The sequence below is a fragment of the Tachyglossus aculeatus genome, chromosome 21 (assembly GCF_015852505.1).
Source record: "Tachyglossus aculeatus isolate mTacAcu1 chromosome 21, mTacAcu1.pri, whole genome shotgun sequence".
Classification (NCBI taxonomy): Eukaryota; Metazoa; Chordata; class Mammalia; order Monotremata; family Tachyglossidae; genus Tachyglossus; species Tachyglossus aculeatus.
Genome location: NC_052086.1, coordinates 55,449,023 through 55,468,108, shown reverse-complemented (window position 1 = coordinate 55,468,108; position 19,086 = coordinate 55,449,023). Strand labels below are relative to the sequence as shown.

The window sequence follows — 19,086 nt, the reverse complement described above, 5'->3', positions numbered from 1 at the left end:
GGGAGACTCCAACAAGGTGTGAGGGCTGCCCTAATTTGGGTCTTTGCGAGAGGTTTGGGGGAAAGGAAGAACTTGGGAGAAGGGGAGGCATCCCAGCTCTCCCCAGAAAGGATTCCAGCCAGAGGGGAGTTAGAGGGAAAGTCCTTTGCTCTTTAAATTTTGAAAAGAAGGGATGCATTTGGGGTCTGTTTCCCCCTCAGCTCTGACCAGTTTCTTTACCAGCACTGAGAAGAACTCAAACTCCAGCGTGTTTGGATTACAGTTTGGGTTTTTGATTTGGAAGTTGCATTGTCTGAGAAGACCTGCAGGCTTGGCCCGGAGGAATTCTGTACAGCAGCACCAGTTTTGAAGATTTCCCGGCATTTGGTTCCACCTGGGGGATGTGATTTTGGTCCCTGCTGCCAATGCCCCCAACTCCTCAGAAGCCTAGTGGCGATCAAGAAAGCTGAAAGATAGTCCGAGAGAGACTCCCCTCAGCTCCTCCCCCATTGTCCTCCCCTGGATTTCTTTCCTGTCTCACTGTGCCAGTTTGGATTGGGAAACCGGTACATGGAAAACACTGGATGCTTTGTCCAGGACTCCCCTACCCTTTGTAGGCTTTTAAGATTTTTCATGGGATCTCCTTCCCACCAAGCAGTATGTTCTTTGCCCCTTTTCGTGCTTTGGATTTCCTGCTCTTCCAGGGAACTAAGTATCCTATTCTCCCAATCTCCCATTCCCCATCATGACCCCTGTGGGCACTGTGGGGCCGGAGGGGCGGTGTTTCCAGGTAGCTGGACTCCACCACCTCCCCAGGGTCCTTCCTTCCTAGTAGACTAAACACCCCCCTCTCCTCTCAGGGAGCCCTCTCATCTCTCTCCAGCTCTCCCTTAGGAAGCCATCTGCTCAGACGGGACCACGGACCAGATTTGCGCGCCTGAGATTTCCTCTTCCTCTACATTCAAAACCAAATCAAACCCCAACTGGAAAATCCAAACGGAGCCTTTTGTGGGACCCTGGCTACGAGCAGGCAGGTGGTGCGACGGTGGCAGGAAGCGGCAAATGAAAACCGGGAGCTTTCACTGCTTCCTCCCACACATGCCAAAGCTCAGGGCAGGAAGCGTGCTGTGTATCTGCAACTCCAGAGACTTTCTTTTTTTCCACACACAATTTACAATGACTGTAGTGTGGGAGGAAAATCCACCTCTCAACTCTCGACCTCCAACCCCAAAGAGCATTTCTGCTCGGCATGCAGTCAGTTACTCCGGCCCTGCCGCTCTTTCCCTCAGCCTCGGTTTCTTGCTCCTTTACACGGTGCTTGACGCTAAGTAGAGGACACGGCAGCTTTCTCACCCCCGCTTCCCCTCCCCGCTCCTTTGCCCGCCGCATTTTGCCCCAAGGTGGTTAGTGGCTCCGATGGCAATGCCAAGACCCTGTCACCACGGCCTCTGTGAGGCTTGTGAAGGGGGAGAGGCAGAGTTACCAAAGGAAAGAAAGAGCAATCTCTTTGAAATGGCTTCTGTTGGACTTGGCTGCCTTTCAGGCATTTCTCATTCTCTAGGACAAGGTCCCTTAAAAGCAGGGGTGGGGGGAAGGGACCCGATGAGCAATTCCAGTGGCCGATGGTTTCGGCAGCGACTCGGGAATTCAAAGCCGGGGAGCCCTCGTGGTTTCCCCTTCAGCTCCCGCAGTGTTGTTTCTCTCACTGTTGTAACAACTCTCAGTGTTGTTACCCACTTGCCTTCCCCGAAGCCCCCAAGCCAACCCACCCTCCTTGCTTCCCCCCAGCTACCGAATATCCCAGTCGGCAGCCGTCCTCCTTTCCGAGGATACGGCCGTTCCCCTGCAATCCCTTTCTGGAGAGCGGATTTTCAGGAACGGAGACGGGCCCGGGCTGGGTCCGCCAGGATGGTCTTTCCTTTGGTGGCCCAGGGGAGGAGGAGAGGAGAAAGGAAGTGGTATTCCGGGGAAAGAGATGCCCGAGGCAGCCAGTCTGGGGGCTCAGGGCTGTGGGGGAGATTCCACAGATTGGGGACAACCTCCACACTGCCCTTCATACTTGTGTCGTAAGGGCTGTTATTAACCCAGCTCCCCTCTCCCAAATCAAGGCGGTCTGCTCTGACCCCTTTGACGCATCTCCTTTGCCGTGGTTCAGGTGTATTGAGGAAAAAGGATCAAATATCCTGGATTTCTTATACTTTTATGGTACTCGTTAAGCGCTAACTATGTACCATGCACGCTGGGGTAGATACAAGTTAATAATAATAATAATGATGATGGTATTTGTTAAGCCCTTACTATGTGCAAAGCACCGTTCTAAGTGCTGGGGAGGTTACAGGGTGATCAGGTTGTCCCACTGGGGGCTCACTGTTTTAATCCCCATTTTACAGATGAGGGAACTGAGGCCCAGAGAAGTGAAGTGACTGCCCAAAGTCCCACAGCTGACAGTTGGCGGAGCCGGGATTTGAACCCATGACCTCGGACTCCAAAGCCCGGGCTCTTTCCACTGAGCCACGCTGCTTCTCCAGTCAGGTTGGACACAGCCCCTGCCCCACATGAGGCTGACACCCTTAATCCCCACTTTCCAGATGAGGTAACTGAAGCACAGAGAAGTGAAGTGACTGCCCAGGGTCACACAGCAGATGTGGCGGAGCCGGGATTCGAACCCAGGTTCTTCAGAGTCCGTGGTCCGTGCCCTATCCACTAAACCCCTGTGGCAGTCTCGGGGATATCAGGCTTCAAGGGAGGCAAGATCCAGTCTTGATCCCTGAGCGGGATGGGGGAAGAGGGTGAATCTGGCCTCCGGCAGCAGCCGCCTCTCCTGTCCCTTCTGGAGACCTCAGTTTCCCTTAGTTGGTGGAAGCTTTTGTTAATTACAGACCAGCAGGGCCATTCCAGGGATGCGGAGAACAGCAGCATAGAGCAAGTGATCCCCAAGCCAGCACTATCGAACAGTTAGAGAAGCAGCGTGGCTCAGTGGAAAGAGCCCGGGCTTTGGAGTCAGAGCTCATGGGTTCAAATCCCAGCTCCGCCAGCTGTCAGCCGTGTGACTTGGGGCAAGTCACTTCACTTCTCTGGGCCTCAGTTACCTTATCTGTAAAATGGGGATTGAAACTGTGAGCCCCCCATGGGACAACCTGATCACTTTGTAACCTCCCCAGCGCTTAGAACAGTGCTTTGCACATAGTAAGAGCTTCATAAATGCTATCATTATTATTAATATTATTATTTGGAGTCAGGTCGTGGGTTCAAATCCCAGCACCGCCAGCTGTCAGCCGTGTGACTTGGGGCAAGTCATTTCACTGCTCTGGGCCTCAGTTACCTTATCTGTAAAATGGGGATTGAAACTGTGAGCCCCCCGTGGGACAACCTGATCACCTTGTAACCTCCCCAGCGCTTGGAACAGTGCTTTGCACATAGTAAGCGCTTCGTAAATGCTATCATTATTATTATTATTATTATTTGGAGTCAGAGGTCATGGGTTCAAATCCCAGCTCCGCCAGCTGTCAGCCGTGTGACTTGGGGCAAGTCACTTCACTTCTCTGGGCCTCAGTTACCTTATCTGTAAAATGGGGATTGAAACTGTGAGCCCCCCGTGGGACAACCTGATCACCTTGTAACCTCCCCAGCGCTTGGAACAGTGCTTTGCACATAGTAAGCGCTTCGTAAATGCTATCATTATTATTATTATTATTATTTGGAGTCAGAGGTCATGGGTTCAAATCCCAGCTCCGCCAACTGTCAGCCGTGTGACTTGGGGCAAGTCCCTTCACTTCTCTGGGCCTCAGTTACCTTATCTGTAAAATGGGGATTGAAACTGTGAGCCCCCTGTGGGACAACCTGATCACCTTGTAACCTCCCCAGCGCTTGGAACAGTGCTTTGCATATAGTAAGCGCTTCATAAATGTCATCGTCATTATTATTAGTTAGAAAAGTAATGTGCTCTGAATAGAAAGCCACCTTGTCCCCAGAGGGAAGAAGCAAGTAGCCAGTCCTGTTCCCTCGGCGCACCCTGGGAGTTAATGAATGACAGCATTTTACTTTCCCAGCAGAAATTATAGCTTTTTCTGGGCTAAGAAGAAGATAGCTCTTTCCAAGGTGGCCCTGGTAAAACGACTGCCGCGTGGCTTTACGTGGGAGCCATTTTAACTGGGGCACCTGGCCTGAGGACCATTTGGTCCGTGGCCTTAGAAAGTAGTGCAACGCGCCACTTATCTCGGCCCTTCTGCTTTTAGGAGCCAACTACAGAGGACATTAAAACAGGGCCAGAGAAGCGTCTAACCTTTCCAGCCCGAGCCTGCGGAGTTAATTTCTAACTTGGAATTAGGGTTCGATCCAGCCAGAACCCATCTTTGTCACTGAGTACGGGAGGCGGTGCGCTAAACTGAATCCACAAACTCGGGCTGTTTATTTAGAGAAGCAGCGTGGCTCAGTGGAAAGAGCACGGGCTTGGGAGTCGGAGGTCATGGGTTCAAGCGCTTAGTACAGTGCTCTGCACACAGTAAGCGCTCAATAAATACGATTGATTGATTCTAATCCCAGATTCCCCACTTGTCAGCTGTGTGACTTTGGGCAAGTCACTTCACTTCTGTGGGCCTCAGTTACCTCATCTGTAAAATGGGGATTAAGATTGTGAGCCCCATGTGGGACAACCTGATCACCTTGTCTCCCCGCCCCAGCGCTTAGAACAGTGCTTTGCACATAGTAAGTGCTTAACAAATACCATAAAAAGAAAAAATCCCGGCTCCGCCGCTTGTCAGCTGTGTGACTTTGGGCAAGTCACTTCACTTCTCTGTGCCTCGGTTACCTCATCTGGAAAATGGGGTTTGACTGTGAGCCCCATGTGGGATAACCTAATCACCGTGTATCCTCCCAAGCGCTTAGAACAGTGCTCTGCATATAGTAAGCGCTTAACAAATGCCATTATTAATTAATTTAAGGGGCAGCTCCTGAGGGGGCAAATATCTATGTATCTCTCTCTCTCTCTCTCTCTCTCTCTCTCTCTCTCTCTCTCTCTCTCTCTCTCCATATATATATATATATGTATATATATATATATAATCTATCTGTATCTCTCTCTCTCTATATATATATATAGAGAGAGAGAGAGAGAGAGAGATAATGGCATTTATTAAGCGCTTACTATGTGCAAAGCACTGTTCTTAGAGCTGGGGAGGTTACAAGATGATCAGGTTGTCCCACAGGGTGCTCACAGTCTTCATCCCCATTTTACAGATGAGGGAACTGAGGCCCAGAGAAGTTAAGTGGCTTGCCCCAGGTCACACAGCAGACATGTGGCGGAGGCGGGATTAGAACCCATGACCCCTGACTCCCAAGCCCGGGCTCTTTCCACTGAGCCATGCTGCTTCTCTAGGCAAGGTAATAATAGTAATAATTGTAGAATTTCAGTGCTTACTGTGTGCCGAGCACTGTACCTAAGCACTATGGTTTGTTTTTTTTTATAGCATTTATTAAGCGCTTACTATGTGCAAAGCACTGTTCTAAGCGCTGGATCCAAGATAATCAGATTGGACATAGTCCAATGACTGTGGGCTCACAGTCTAGGAGGGAGAGCAGGTACTGAATCCCCGTTTGACGAGTGAGGAAACTGAGGCACGGAGAAGTTGAGACTTCCCCACGGTCACACAGCTGGCAAGTAGCGGAACCGTCATTGAGACGCAGGTCTTTTGCCTCCCGGGCCTGTGCCACGCTGCTTCTCTGGGGCCAGTGCTGCGTGGGCTAGCGCAGTCTCGTGCCAGCAAAGCGGGGGGCTGGATTGGAGCCTGGGAGCACCCCAGACCACAACGAGGTGAGGCGCAGGAGACGTGGAAGGAAGAGCTGCAGGGGCGATCCGGTTTTCTTCCAACGACCACCCAACAGCAGCAGCTCAGGCCCCCGCTTTCCAGCCCTTTTCCAGCCCCTGCCACTTGGAACCGGCGGAGGGGTGGTTTCAGTGCTTAGAACAGTGCTTTGCACATAGTAAGCGCTTAACAAATGCCATCATTATTATTATTATTATTCCCCACGGATCCAGCTCCCCTCCCCTTAACCGTCTCATCCTGCCCGGCTCAGAGGGCAGTGGGAATGCACGGGTGCCAGTATTCAACTTGTGCTTCCCAAGCGCTTAGTCCAGTGCTCTGCACACAGTAAGCACTCAATAAATACGATTGAATGAATGAATGATTTATTGAGCGCTGTACTGTGTGCAGAGCACTGTACTAAGCGCTTGGGAAGTACAAGTTGGCAACAAATAGAGCCGGTCCCTGCCCAACCACGGGCTCACAGTCTAGAAGACCCGCCAAACTCCAAAGGCGAACCAGAGGAGCTGCCACCGCAGGATGCTGATCGTGCTTATGGTGCCATTTATGTTTGTACTAGGTGCCAGGCACTGGGCTGAGCGTTAGTACAGTGCTCTGCACACAGTAAGTGCTCAGTAAATACGATTGAATGAATGAATGAATGAATGCCAGACAGGATGAAAGCCCTGAGACCGTCCCAAGAGAGCCTCACTGTGAAAGATGCTCCTTCTCTTAGGCCTTGGCTGGGGAAGAGACACCTGCACTGGAGGAAGAGATGCTTGAAGCAGTTAAGGTTGCTCTCCTTTCCACTCTCAAATACCCGGTCTGCTCAGGATTTTGGTTTGCAGCCCTGGTCCAGGGCAGAGGCGGTGGTAGTGGAAGCCTCACTCTTCCCGAGACCAACTATGTGCTGAACAGTTGGGCAAGGCAGCACTGAAACGGTCCAGAGAGAGACAGCCATTCGGGCCCCGCCACAGGCCAGGAAACACCGAGGCCGACCAGGCCTCGCCTCGACAAGTGGCTGATGCTTGCCGGCTTTGTGGATTTGGGAAAAGATTCCCAGTTTCCCGGTCTGGGAATCAGGGAAAGAAAAAGGTGGCTTCAAACCTACTGGGGGCCAGGGAGGAGAGGGGGAATATGGTGGGTGCCATGATCAGTACTCTCCCCAAAAGAGGCATTTGATAGGAAGCAGCTTAACCGAACGGTTTGCGCCCAAGCCCAATTCACAGAGCAAAATAAGAAGTGGCTAGCTGGAAAAGGAATGGACACAGGTTTGTACAATCAACCAAAATTAACCATATTTATTGAATGCTTTCTGGGTTGAGATCATTCATTCATTCAATTGTATTAATTGAGCGCTTACTGTGTGCAGAGCACTGTACTAAGCACGTAGGGGAGCACCACAGAACCAAAACACCCAGTCCTGCCCTTAAAGGGTGTATAATTTAACAGCAGAGGTGGGCAGGTGTAAATTTGTTCACAAATAGTGGGAGCAGCACGGAGAACCAGAGTACATCAGGTATGTCCGAGTGTGTTATTGAGTATGCATGTAACAAGTACATTACTGTACGTAGTGCGTATATTCCATCATGCTTTTTGGTTAGTCAGCCATTACATTGTGATTTATTTCTACAATCTCCCTTCTAGACTGTGAGCCCGTTGTGGGGTAGGGACCACCTCTATATGTTGCCAACTTGTACTTCCCAAGCGCTTAGTACAGTGCTGTGCACACAGTAAGCGCTCAATAAATACGATTGATTGAATGAATGAATTTCCAGCTTCAACCATGTCCTTCCTGCCACTCCCCCTATTTAATATAGTATTTTTTAAGCGCTTACTATGTGCGAAGCACTGTTCTAAGCGCTGGGGGGGATACAAGGTGACTAGGTTGTCCCACAGGGGGTTCACGGTCTTAATCCCCTTTTTCCAGATGAGGCCCAGAGAAGTGAAGTGACTTGCCCAAAGTCACACAGCAGACAAGTGGCGGAGCCGGGATTTGAACCCAGGACCTCCGACTCCAAAGCCCGGGCTCTTTCCCCTGAGCCACGCTGCTTCTCCAGTACACATAAAGCAAAGGCTGTAGGATGACGTGATGAGAGGAGGAGAATTTCAGGCTCCTCGCGGTTGAGTCGAGGCCGTACCCGTAACCGCAGCAGTGGCTGCTGTGGCCAGTAACCTTCCCGAGGTTTTATGAACGCCTCGGGCTGCAGCTGCTGTTGTCTTTCCTGCCACGGTGGTGGGAAGCCGGGCAGGATGGGGGTCTTTTTGGGGGTCGGGGGGAGTCGGTGCCAATTTCCAGGGAGACAGTGTGGCTGGTTCACAGAGCCCTGCCAGGAGGGGTGGGTGGTGGCTCTGGGAGGCACGGAGGGGAAGGCAGTTCTTGGCTGCGGTTACTGAATATTTCATTCAGCCTTGATGAAGCGACTACAGGATCCCAGGAGAATCCTAGCAGGGGCTTAGGGAGCTGACTTAGGATCACCTGAGTCAGCAGACACTGCTAGGAACTTGTATGCGCTTAGTACAGTGCTCTGCACACGGTAAGCGCTCAATAAATCCGACTGCATGAATGAATGAGAGCAGGAAATTCCCTAAGGAAGAAGGGGGCGGGGGAAGAAGGAGAAAAGGAGAGGTCTTGGATAGGGATTGCCTCCGTGTCAGGACTGGCACATGAGGTGGATCTGGTTGCTGCCACTATCTCTGCCCATTGGCTTCTTGCTACTTCGTTGGCAGGGGCCCAGTCCCCTCCGCCATCCCAGTATGCACCTACCTCCATCCCTCAGTGTGACCAAACCAGTTGGAGAAGCTCTGGCCCCACTGCCACCAGCCAGATGAGCAGAGGGACCACAGGGATCTTGGATAGGGGTTGGCAAGCCTCTGCCTCCATGTGAGGACTGGCACATGAGGTGGATCTGGCTGCTGCCGCAATCTCTGCCATCCCATTGTCTTATTGCTGCTTCGTTGGCAGGGGCCCAGTCCCCTCCGCCATCCCAGCAAGCACCTACCTCCATCCCTCAGTGTGCCCAAACCAGTCGGAGAAGCTCTGGTCCCACTGCCACCGGCCAGGTGAGCAGAAGGACCACAGGGAGGTGGGAGTCCCGGGCTCTCGGTGTGACGATCTTACGGGCTGCATTATGGTCTGGCGCGAGGGATGCCACCTCTCTGGAGTCTGATAGTGAAGCACGCGAAGTTGGCATTATCTGGTTTATTGCCCTCTGATTCCCACGAAGCAGTCTCTGAGCCGAGAACGGCATTTTCCTCTGTCACCCCATCCAGTGCACCCCACACTGGGGACGCTGTCAGTAGTGTTGACCACCTGAATCTTGCTTGCTAAACTGGGGAAGGGTGGAGATTATTGTCTTTGAGCAGATGAGGCGATGATTGGCCAAGTTTCTGTGTGATCTTCACTTCTTTGTGCCTCAGTTGCCTCATTTGTAAAATGGGGATTAGACTGTGAGCCTCATGTGGGAGAAGGGCCGTGTCCAATGTGATTTGCTTGTTACTCGCCCGGTGCTCGGTAAAGTGCCTGGGCACACAGAGTAAGCGCTTAACAAATACCACTGTTGTTGTTATGTCCCAGGCCTTCCATTGTGATCCCTTTTACTTGCTGTCACTTTCCAACTCTCACTACTGGTGCCAAGTCCCTGATTATTATTATTACTGTTATCACTGTTAAGAAGAGTATTTGTTAAGTGATTACGGTATGCCAAGCACTGTAGTAAGTATTGGGGTAGATCCAAGATGATCGGGTTCCCCATGGACCTCACGTTCTGAATAGGAGGGAGAACAGGTATCGAATCCCCATTTTCAGATGAGAAAACCGCGGCCCAGAGAAGTTAAATGACTTGCCCAAAGTCACCCAGCTGGCAAGTGGCGGAGGTGGGATTAGAACCCAGATCCTCTGGCTTCGAATCCTGGGCTCTTTCCACTAGGCCATGTGTTTTTTTTTTCCTTTGGGGAACTGGGTGGTTCCCTGCTCTGCTGTTTGGTTAAGGAGAGCAGGGAGAAGTCCCAGTTCGGTTGTTCAGAGCATCTATTCCTCATTCCCTCCCACTGAAAACGTTTCTTTGTTTGTGTTCAGGAGCCCGGGCCCGCCAAGATGGCCGTCACCAGCAGCAACATTCCCAGTGCTGAGAAAGTTCCTACCACCAAGTCCACGCTCTGGCAGGAGGAAATGAGAGCCAAGGACCAGCCAGACGGGAGTACCGTCAGTCCAATCCAGAGCCCTGGGCAGAGCCAGGCCCCTCTGCTCAGCACCCTGAGAGAACCCGGGCTGGAAGGCAGAGAAGGTAAGAACAGCGGAGTGGGCGGTCCGGGTTGTCTGTGCATGACTGAATCTCAGTCTGGTTCCTGGAAACCTCCTGGCCTCCCAAATCTGGGCTCATTCCTCAGCCTGGACCCAGGTGGCTGACTTCCCGGGCCGAACTCCAGCGAGGGCACCAAAATTCCAGTCTTCTCCATCCCTGTGTGTACAAAACCCGTGGCCAAGGTCAGGGAAACAAAATTTCACTTGGGCTGGCATCTAATCCTCCTTGACATTCGAACAACTCTTTCCACCCCCCTGCCATGGCAAACCATCAGGCACCTGGCACCTGTATATGTGTTTGTACATATTTATTACTCTATTTATTTATTTATTTTATTTGTACATATCTATTCTATTTATTTTATTTTGTTAGTATGTTTGGTTTTGTTCTCTGTCTCCCCCTTTTAGACTGTGAGCCCACTGTTGGGTAGGGACTGTCTCTATATGTTGCCAATTTGTACTTCCCAAGCGCTTAGTACAGTTCTCTGCACATAGTAAGCGCTCAATAAATACAATTGATGATGATGATGATGGAAGACCTCTGTCCCCACCTGAGCAGACAGGCAGTCTGTTATCCATTGCCACATCAGTCGATGGCAGAGACACACGATCCCCACCTTACCCTGGTTCTAATTAAGAAGGAACTGATGTTGAGAAGCAGTGTTGCCTAGTGGAAAGAGCGCGGACCTGGGAATTGGAAGGACCTGGGTTCTAACCCAGCTCCATCGCTTCTCTGCTCTGTGACCATGGGCAAGCCACTTAACCAGCGCTTAGAACGGTGCTTTGCACATAGTAAGCGCTTAATAAATGCCATCATTATTATTATTATTAACATCTCTGTGCTTGTTGCTTCGTCTGTAAGATGGGGATGAAGACTGAGATGCTCCATGTGGGAGATGTAGTGTGTCCCAATTAACTCATATTTACCCCCGTGCTTAGTACTGTGCTTGGCATGTCATCGTCCTCAAGGGTATTCAGTGAGTGCTTACTTTATGCAGAGCACTGTTCTAAGCACTTGGGAGAGTACACAGTAAGCATTTCACAAATATCACTGAAAGACAGAAACAAAAAACAAGTATGAACCTCACCATTTGCCAAAGCCTCAGTTCACAGGAATGCAAGGGATAAAATAAAATCCAGTTACCACACCCAATCTTTCCCTTTGGACCGTCTCTATATGTTGCCAACTTGTACTTCCCAAGCATTTAGTACAGTGCTCTGCACACAGTAAGTGCTCAATAAATATGATTGAATGAAAGAATGAATGAACTTAGTCCTGATGTAGAATTTTAAAGTTTTTGCGAAGATTTGCTCAGCCCCACACAAGCAAGACCACTGTAGGCCTTTTCCCAAAAATGAGCGTGTGCATCACACCCACTAGTTCTGCAGGATCCTTGCCGCAAACCTTGCCCACCAAGAGTCACCCCGCACTCCCCTTTTACCTTCACTTTAACCCTTTCCCTAGTACTGATCCATCCAAGTTCAGCCTCCTGCAGGGCTCTTCCTCGGAGAGAAGCCCCTGAGGGTGTCTCTGTCTTTTTTGGTCAGCTGTCTTTTGAAGCAGGTAAGAGTTAAAAGCCCATGAAGTTGCAAATGATTCATCCTAGGCATGTCCCTGACATTTTTTTAAGGTATTTAAACATTTATTATGTGTCAGGCACTGTTCTAAGCTCTGGGATAGAAACAGGTTAATCAGGACAGATACAGGCCTATCCCACATGGGGTTCACAGTCAAGTAGGAGGGAGAATACGATTCAATAAAGACGATTGAATGAATGAATGAATGAGAAGAGGTATTTAGTTCCCATTTTACAGTTGAGGAAACTGAGGCACAGGGAAATTGAGTGACTTGCCCAAGGTCACAGAGTAGGCCAGTGGAGGAGTCAGGATTAGAGCCCAGGTCTTCTGGCTCCCAGGGCTATTCTGTATTCACAAGGCCATATTGCTTTGCATTGACCTGCCATTTACCTTGAGATTAGCTTCAATCCAGAGAATACCCTCTAAGGTAACATTTTTCTCTTTTCCTCAAATCTTAAAATGCGTTTGGGAAGACGGCAAACAGTGACATCCATCGTAGAGCAGCCAATCGTCCACATTAGGGTTTTAAAAAGAAGAGTACAGTCCGTCAGTCGTATTTATTGAGCATTTACTGTGTGCTCTAAGTGCTTGGGAGAGTACAGTCCAACAGTGAACAGACATGCCCTGCCCACAGCGAGCTTACGGACTAGATGGGGAGACAGACATTAATATAAATAAAAGACAAATACGTAAATAAGTGTTGTGGGGTTGGCGGGGGAATGAATAAAGGGAGAAAGTCAGAGCCATGCAGAAATGAACGGGAGAAGAGGAAAGGAGGGCTTAGTCAGAGGATGTGCCTTCATTAAGGCTTTGAAGGTGGGGAGAGTCATTGGTGGCTCAGAGGACAGAGCAAGGGCTTGCGAGTCAGAAGTCATGGGTTCAAATCCCGGCTCCGCCAATTGTCAGCTGTGTGACTTTGGGCAAGTCACCTCACTTCTCTGGGCCTGTTACCTCATCTGTAAAATGGGGATTAAGACTGTGAGCCCCCTGTGGGACAACCTGTTCACTTTGTAACCTCCCCAGCGCTTAGAACAGTGCTTTGCACATAGTAAGTGCTGAATAAACGCCATCATCATTATTATTATGATGTGAAGAAGGAGGGCGTTCCAGGCCCGAGGCAGGACGTGGGTGAAAAGTCGGCAGCGAGGTAGATGAGGTGGCAGACCGTTAGCACTAAAGGAGTGAAGTATGTGAGCGGGGTTGTAGTAGGAGAGCAGCGAGGTGAGATAGGAGCGGGCAAGGCGATTGAGTGCTGTAAAACCAATCCACGGTGAGGAGTTCCTGTTGGATGTGGAGGTTTAAGGCTCTGCCCGCACCCTTTCCTCCCATTCCCCATCCCCACCGTCTTCAGTTGTCCCAATGACTTTTGCTCCCGGTTCTCTGGTCCAGGAGATGCTTGCTGGCCCCCTCTTCCCCAGCTTCCGGGAAACTTAACTCCGGGCTCCCCAGAGGCCCCAGCTGTGTCTGCTGCATTGTTCGAAGGCAAACAATAGGGGCCGGGCGTCCTTCCTGCCCCCCATCCTCGTAGGCCTCTGGGACGCATCAGGAGGAGGTGAGGAAAGCAGCAGCCCCACCTCTCTGTGCCGGGCCTATGAGAATTAGACTCAGGCCCCGTCTCTCGGGAGGCTCACAGTCTAAAAATAGAAAGGGGAAGAGGGGACTGGCCGCATACATGAGGAGAGGTGGAACAAAACACTGAGACAACGGTGAAGACAAAAACAGAGATCAGAAGGGGCACCATGGCAAGATTTCAGCTCCTCGCTTCCGAGTCTGCAGTCACCACCGTGGCCTCAGAGACCGCTACAGCAGCAGTCTTCCCAAGGGTTTTGTGGAGTAAGGACCCAGGCTGCAGCTTCTTTTCTTGGTCCTGCCAGGGTGGGTGAAGGTGGGTCAGTTGGAGGGTCCTAGCCCTTATTTAAGAGAAAAACTGCAATGGGGCAGTAGACTATATGGCGTCTCAGGTGTGTAAATCAGGTGAATGGATACCTTTTCTGTAGATAATTGGTTTCATTCTCCACTTAGAGATCTAGTCTCTACATGGGCAGCAGAATTGGGCTTGAAAACAGACGCAGTAATTTTGGCATGTATTAAGCACTTATTACGTGCTAAATGCTTAGGCAGAGATAAGGTTATCCGGTCCCATCCTGCCCCTGCCCCGCAAGGGGATTGCTATGTATCTTCTCCCCATTTTTTAGATGAGGAAACTGAGGCCTAGAGAGGTTAAGTGACTTGCCCAAAGTCACAAAGCAAGCCAGTGGAAGATCTGAGATTCAATCCCAGGTCTGCCATTCAGTCCCATGCTCTTTCCAGTAGGCCACATTGGCCCCACAGTCCCTTTGATGTTTATACGGAGTCCTGGTTTTCTTAAATTCCCACAAGACGGAATGCCTTTGGCCAAGCGACATCCCACGCCTTTCGGGAGCACGAACTGGAGACAGAGGAGTGGAGTTGCTGTCCTTGGACTGTTACTTCCCAAAGCCACTTGGTCCTGGCTTTTTCTCCAAGGACTGGGAGCGCCAAGGAGTTCAGATCCCATTGCCAGGTTGGGGCCCTTTCAGAAAGTGACTGATGAGTTTGGCCTTACGGTCCCTGAAGAATTGGTGGGTGGGAATCGGCCACCTTTCCCAGCAGATGGCAGCCCCTTCCTTTCAGAAGTCAGAGAGTGGGAAGCGGAAGGGTGAGAAGGGAGTTTCCCAAGAGAAGGGGATGCAGACTCTCCTCCTCATCTTCCCCCAGGGGAATGAAATCCCTAGAATTATCTCTGAGTCTGTCACACACTTATCTCCTGGACCCTGAAGGGAAGCTTGGGAAATCTCTTTCCCCATTCTCCCTGTACCACCAAAGCCCCGATTATGTTGGCATTGAGGAGGGGGATCGCTATAACTTGCTCTTTTAATGAGCCAGTGTGCTCAGTAGTTTTCCTTTGACTCCCCTATGAGGGAGGTTTTCCCACCTTTATTTCTTCCCAACTTCAGGGCTCTACTCTGCTCGCCAACCACCCAGGCACTAGAGGTGTGGAAACAAGTAGCCATTCCCTGCTTCCTTTTGGCCACATTTAGTACTCCTAGCGAGGCCCTCCTCCCAGCTGGGTTTTAGGCAAGGATACTTGTGTTGGGATTGGCTTGGACTCTATCACTCCTGCTCTTACTCCTCCTTCACATCCCTTGCCCTGGATGTCTCCTGTTCCTGTCAGATGCTGGTGCAGTTTCTGTCAGTCAGTCATATTTTTTGAGGGCTTACTGTGATGTGCTTGGGAGAGTACAATATAACATTAAACAAATGCATTCCATGCCCACAACAAGAGTACAGCCTAGAGAGGGTTCCTGTCAGGAGGAGCAGTGTTTTCACAGAGGAAAAGGATGTCACTTGGGTATTCATAATAGTTTTCTTGGGGTTTTATATACTGTCAACATTTTTATCAGAATCAGTTGCCTCTGCTGGCCCTCCCACTTCTCCCCAGCCCCTCTTTTAGGAGTATCTCCAGGTAATGTAAGAAGAAGGTGGTGGTTATTGAGTTTGGATGCTGTCTGGGGCCAGGGGCCTCTGGGCAGCAATTCGGGACAAGAGGGGGAAGTGGGGTCCCTAGTATGTGGCTGATCTCCTCCCAACTGAGAGACCCTGACACGGGGACTCTCTTGAGGGAGAGGCAGAGGATCGGAGTGGTTTTGAGAACAGGTACTGCTCTCTGACTGGTGAGGGTGGCAGTGGAAGCGGAGCAGGCCAGGGGCTGCTACTGGCGGCCTAACCAAGTTCAGCTTAAACTCACTCTCCGTTTGTCCTTGGAAACAGAAGATGACAGCCATGTCAGTGAGTGTTTGTCCCTTCCCTCCTCTCTTCCTTCCCCGCCTTGCCTCCCCTCCTCCAGAGGAAAGCACTATGAACGGTGAGCGGATAGACTGTGGACGGAAGGCCCGCGTAGAGAGCGGCTACTTCTCCCTGGAGAAGACCAAACAGGACTCGAAGGCGGAAGAGCAGCAGCTGCCGCCCCCGTCCCCTCCCAGCCCCAGCGCCCCCAACAACAGGTACAGTTACCCTGAGCGACCCTCCCAGGAGTACGGCCGCCCCTTTCCTTCCCCAGGTCCCCAGCCCACCGCCCGGATGGTCTGCAGCATCTCCCTCAACTCCCTGGACTCGGAGAGCCGGCACCGTACCCCCATGGACGCCAGCAGCGCTGGGGGGAGGGGAGCGGAGAGATCGGGGCGCTCCTTTGCCTTTAAAGCCAACAGGCAGTACGCCACCATAGCTGACGTCCCTAAGGCCATCAGGATCAGTAACCGCGAGGCCTTCCAGGTGGAGAGGAAGAGGCTGGAGCGCAGGACACGGGCCCGCAGCCCTGGCAGGGAGGAGGTGGCCCGCCTCTTTGGCAACGAGAGGAGGTAAGGAATGGAGGAAGCCGGCCGCCCCGGGGACATGGGAGTTCCCTAGGGGATGCTGGCACTCCTCTTTGTGAACGATGGGGCTTGGTGGGGCCTACCGCTCCGAGTTCTCCGCCCAAGGATCTCGGGTGGTGACTCCCCACCTTTCGCACCCTTATTCTGGGCCCTCGGTCTCAGGGCGACTTTGCCGGCGGTGAGCGCCACAGCCTCTGTCCCGTGCTGGGGTGCAGTGCAGGGTCCCTGGTTTTGCGGTCCTGGAGGCCCCAGGGGGAGGGTGGCCCTCTCTCCCCCTCCCACCGGTGCCGCCTCTGTCAGGGTTTTCAGGCTCCTTTTGCAGGTTGGTTGACTGGTTTTGGTCCTGCCAGGGGGATAAGGGTCATCTGAGCCTTCCTTTCCAACTCAGGAGGCTCTGCGGTTGACCGGAGGCCCCTCTTGTTGGGCAGGCAGAGTGGTGGGTGGCTTGAGGTGGGGAGGTCAGGTGTTTGAGGAGCCAGGCAGGAAAGAAGGGTGAGGAGAGAGAGCTCGACCTCAGGAACTCTAGAGCTGGAATAATAATAATAACGATAGTATTTGTTCAGCGCTCACTGTGTGTCAAGCACTGTTCTGAGCGCTGGGACAGATACAAGCCAGTCAGGTTGGACGCAATCCCTGTCCCACATGGGCCTCGAAGTCTTAATCCCCATTTTACAGATTAGGTTACTGAGATACAGAGAAATTAAGTGACTTGCCCGAGGTCACACGGCAGACAAGTGGCGGAGCCCGGATTAAAACCCAGGTTCTCCTGACTCTCAGGCACATGCTCTATCCACTAGGCCATGCTGTTTTTCTGGAAGCTTCTGCTTGCTTCTCAAGCAATAAATCCAGCTAGCAGACCAGAAAAGTGGCTGCCCCCTCCCTCCTTTCCTCCTCCCACCATCATCTGACTGGGTTGCTAGCAGGTCTCTGGGTAGGCCTTGCTTGGCTCGAACGGTAGCCAGCCCAGCCCTGGCCATAGCTCCCAGGATTGTTGAGCTTGTGTGGTTCCCACCCATTTTCTGAGCCGCTACTGGGCCCTAAAGGCCTTGTCTGACTGGAGGTTTGGTCAGGCAGCCCTTGGCCTTCGAGCCAGCTGTCCCAGGAATCAAAACGCAGCCCGTGTTGGCGACTGTGGAGATGGAAGAGACCTGGCTCCCGCCCAGGATAGGTTCCTCTCGTGGAGCAGCAGGTGCCTCTCTGTTCAGTTGAGGAGCGATGGTCCCGGGGGGTGAGGCCTCCCTTCCTTTCTATCTAGGCTTCAGGGCAACCGTCGCCCCGACATTGGTCTCCGGGTTGAGTGATGCAATTCATTCATTCATTAATTCAGTCATATTTATTGAGCGCTTACTGTGTGCAGAGCACTGTACTAAGCCCTTGGGAAGTTGGCAACATATAGAGACGGTCCCTACCCAACAACGGGCTCACAGTCTAGAAGCGGGAGACAGACAACAAAACAAAACGTGGTCAGGTGTCAAGTCATCAGAATAAATAGAAGTAAAGCTAGATGCACATCATTGACAAAATAAATAGAATAGTTAAATATGTACAAGTAGAATAGAGTAAAAAATCTGTACAGACATATATACAGGTGCTGTGGGGGGGGGGAAGGAGGTAGGGCGGCGGGGATGGAGAGGGGGAGAGGAAAAAGGGGGCTCAGTTTGGGAAGGTTCCTGGAGGAGGTGAGCTCTCAGTAGGGCTTTGAAGGGAAGAAGAGAGCTAGCTTGGTGGATGTGTGGAGGGAGGGCATTCCGGGCCAGGGGGAGGACGTGGGCCAGGGGTCGATGGCGGGACAGGCGAAAACGAGGCCCAGTGAGGAGGTGAGCGGCAGAGGAGCGGAGGGTGCGGGCTGGGCTGGAGAAGGAGAGAAGGGAGGTGAGGTAGGAGGAGGTGAGGTGATGCAGAGCCTTGAAGCCGAGAGTGAGGAGTTTTTGCTTGATGCCCCTTGTAAACTACCTCCCCACCCATCTGAGCTGGAAGGCCTTCACCAGAGTCCAAGCAGTGGAGAAGCTGCTCTGTGGGAGCCAGGCCACACGGCTAGCAAGGGCCCTGTTGGATTTGGGGAGCCCAGCAGGGATTTCAGCCACTACTACAATATCCGCAGAAGACATCAGTCCTCCTCCCTCTCATTTTCCAATCTTGATGACCCAGCAGTCAGGGTTTGAAGGGGTCAGAGGAAGGTGGTGGGGACTTCTATAACCTAAATCGCCGAGCGGTTATCGATCATCTATAGCCTGGATTCTTCCCTCTCCCACCACCACCCTCCTGTTACCCATTAGCACAGCCACCAGAAGGAAAAATGGTGAATCTCAAAATAGTCAGCCAGGTTGCCGTTTAGCACCTGTGGGAAAATCTTTGGTTATTAATAAGGAGGCTGCCCAGCTACCTATGAATTTAATCTCTTTTGGATTTTCCCAGTCCACCACTGTCCTAGAAAATGGAATCCACTGCAGTTAATGGTGTTTGTGCTGTGAGGTTCCTTCCTTCCCTTCCCTCAGCATTCAAGGTTGTTCTGACACCAGAGTCTCTAAGTTCTGGGCATGGGGCAGAGAGGAGTCTGGGGAGCAAAGAGAAGCAGCTGATCCTTGCTCTTCCCACCAGCCTCGTGAAGAGCAAGCCAGGAGTTTTGTTTTTCCAGAGAGATTGCCCGGAGAGATTTGGGCCGAGGCTCTGACCTTGGGTTGGGAGGCAAAGAGGGCTGGGGCTTACTTTGGGCTTAAAAGGGAAAAGATGATGAAGGGGCAGGGTGAAGGGAGGGGCAGGAGGATGGACACTCATCTCAAAACATTCAAAGGGCCGGAAAGGCCCCTGGCCTGCAGGGTGTCTCCCGTGGTGGCTGGAATGGGGTTTGCCAAGTCCCTGGGTTAGCCTCCACCCGAGAATTAACATTTAATTCGGCATGTATCTGCTTGGCTACTTTCTTAGAATGCTTTACTTTAAACTTTTTCCGAGGGTAGTGGTTGGGTGTAGAATTGAATTTCTGGAGCTCTGTGCTTTGGTGAGCGCTCCTAACCCCTGCTTCCTTGCTTTCGAAACAGCT

General features: G+C 51.7%; 1 protein-coding gene across 8 annotated transcripts in view; it reads left to right on the top strand.

The window, feature by feature from the left end:
- Positions 1–19,086, top strand: part of LOC119942831 (myosin phosphatase Rho interacting protein) — a 253,516-nt gene that overhangs the window by 163,643 nt on the left and 70,787 nt on the right. For 5 of the 8 annotated variants that reach the window (XM_038763813.1, XM_038763809.1, XM_038763811.1 and 2 more), the window contains 2 exons: positions 9,856–10,063; positions 15,524–16,034. In XM_038763813.1, coding sequence (XP_038619741.1) covers positions 9,856–10,063; positions 15,524–16,034 — 719 coding nt within the window. The remainder of the gene's footprint in view (positions 1–9,855; positions 10,064–15,523; positions 16,035–19,086) is intronic. The other 3 variants (XM_038763815.1, XM_038763816.1, XM_038763814.1) reach the window with 1 other exon arrangement.